At 59.1% G+C, this 1,397-nt stretch overlaps 1 protein-coding gene across 1 annotated transcript in view; it reads right to left on the bottom strand.

Annotated features, from left to right (window-relative positions):
- Positions 1-1,116, bottom strand: part of LOC113981594 (zinc finger protein 239-like) — a 1,350-nt gene extending 234 nt beyond the window's left edge. Inside the window, exons 1-2 of the mRNA XM_027709038.1 lie at positions 1,065-1,116; positions 1-875 (exon numbers count right to left, since the gene is read on the bottom strand). The exon at positions 1-875 is cut by the window's left edge and continues 234 nt beyond it. Coding sequence (XP_027564839.1) covers positions 1-875; positions 1,065-1,116 — 927 coding nt within the window. The remainder of the gene's footprint in view (positions 876-1,064) is intronic.
- Positions 1,117-1,397: the final 281 nt, after the last annotated feature.

The raw sequence follows: 1,397 nt of genomic DNA, 5'->3' as shown, positions 1-1,397 counted from the left end.
GCTCTTTCCACATTCCCCACATGAGTAGGGCCGTTCCCCAGTGTGGACGCGCTGGTGGGTGCGGAGCTTGGAGCTCACGCTGAAGCTCTTCCCACATTGTTCACATGTGTAGGGTCGTTCCCCAGTGTGGATGCGCTGGTGGGTGACAAGGTGGGAATTGTGCTTGAAGCCCTTCCCGCAGTTGGTGCAGCGGAAGGGCCTCTCATCCGTGTTTGTCCGCTCATGCAGGAGGAGAGCTGACCTGGTCTGAAACCTCTTCCCACATTCCCCACATGTGTAGGGCCTCTCTCCAGGGTGGATGCGCCGGTTGGTGACGAGGTGGGAATTGTGCTTGAAGCCCTTCCCGCAGTCAGTGCAGCGGAAGGGTCTCTCATCCGTGTGTGTCCGCTCATGCAGGAGGAGATGTGAGCTGGTCTGAAACCTCTTCCCACATTCCGAGCACTTGTAGGGCCGTTCCCCAGTGTGCATGAGCTGGTGTCTGCAGAGGTTGGAGCTGTCACTGAAGCTCTTCCCACATTCCCTGCACGTGTAGGGCCGTACCCCAGTGTGGGTGTGCTGGTGTCGGAGAAGGTCAGTGCTCTTCCTGAAGCTCTTCCCACATTCCAAGCACCTGAAGGGCTTCTGCCTGCTGGGAGGCTGCTCAGGGACCACCAGGTCAGAGCTCCACCTCAAGCTCTGGCTGCCTTCCTGGCACAGGCTGGGTCTTTCCTCCTCAGAGTACCCTGGGCTGGCTTTGGAGCCCCTCCTGCAGGGGGATCTCCGGCCCTTTTCCTCCCCGCTGCCTTCCTGTGCCATGGAGCCCTTCAAAACGGCCTCTCCCACCAGGGTCTCATGGGGGGATTTGTCCTCCGGGCTCTCCGTCCTCAGCTCGGGGCCTGGGGCAGGAAGCAAGAAGGACAGGGAGGGGATTTGCCTCCGGCCCACAGGGAAGGCCAAGGACATCCCCCCAACTCCGGCCCCGGCAGGACGGCGGCGGCAGCGGGGTTGTCCTGCAGCCGGGGGCCATGCTCGGCTGCCAGAGCCAGCACAACACCCGCCCAAAGGGACACTGACTTCCTCCTCACCTGCCTGGGGGGCCCAAGGCATCTTCCTCTTCCTCACAGCCTCCTCCTCCATCCGCCCAAGCTTTGGGAAGGACAAATCCTGATGGGGGAGAAAACAAGGGCTGAGTGTGTTGGCTTGGGGGTTCCTCCTGCCCAAGTCCATCTCTAGAACTCACCAGGCATCCTGTGACCATAAAAACCTCCAAAACACCAAGATTCAGCCCAGAAAAACCAAAATCACTGAGACTCAGGCAGAAAAACCCCCTCAGAAATAGCAAGATGAACCTCCGCCCGTCAAAAGGCAAGAAGTTGAGATTTAGCCAAAAAATACTCCCAAAACATGAAGATTGAGCA

The sequence above is a fragment of the Neopelma chrysocephalum genome, unplaced genomic scaffold (assembly GCF_003984885.1).
Source record: "Neopelma chrysocephalum unplaced genomic scaffold, ASM398488v2 Primary Assembly neopelma1_96676, whole genome shotgun sequence".
Classification (NCBI taxonomy): domain Eukaryota; kingdom Metazoa; phylum Chordata; class Aves; order Passeriformes; family Pipridae; genus Neopelma; species Neopelma chrysocephalum.
This window is presented reverse-complemented; position numbering and strand designations above follow the sequence as displayed.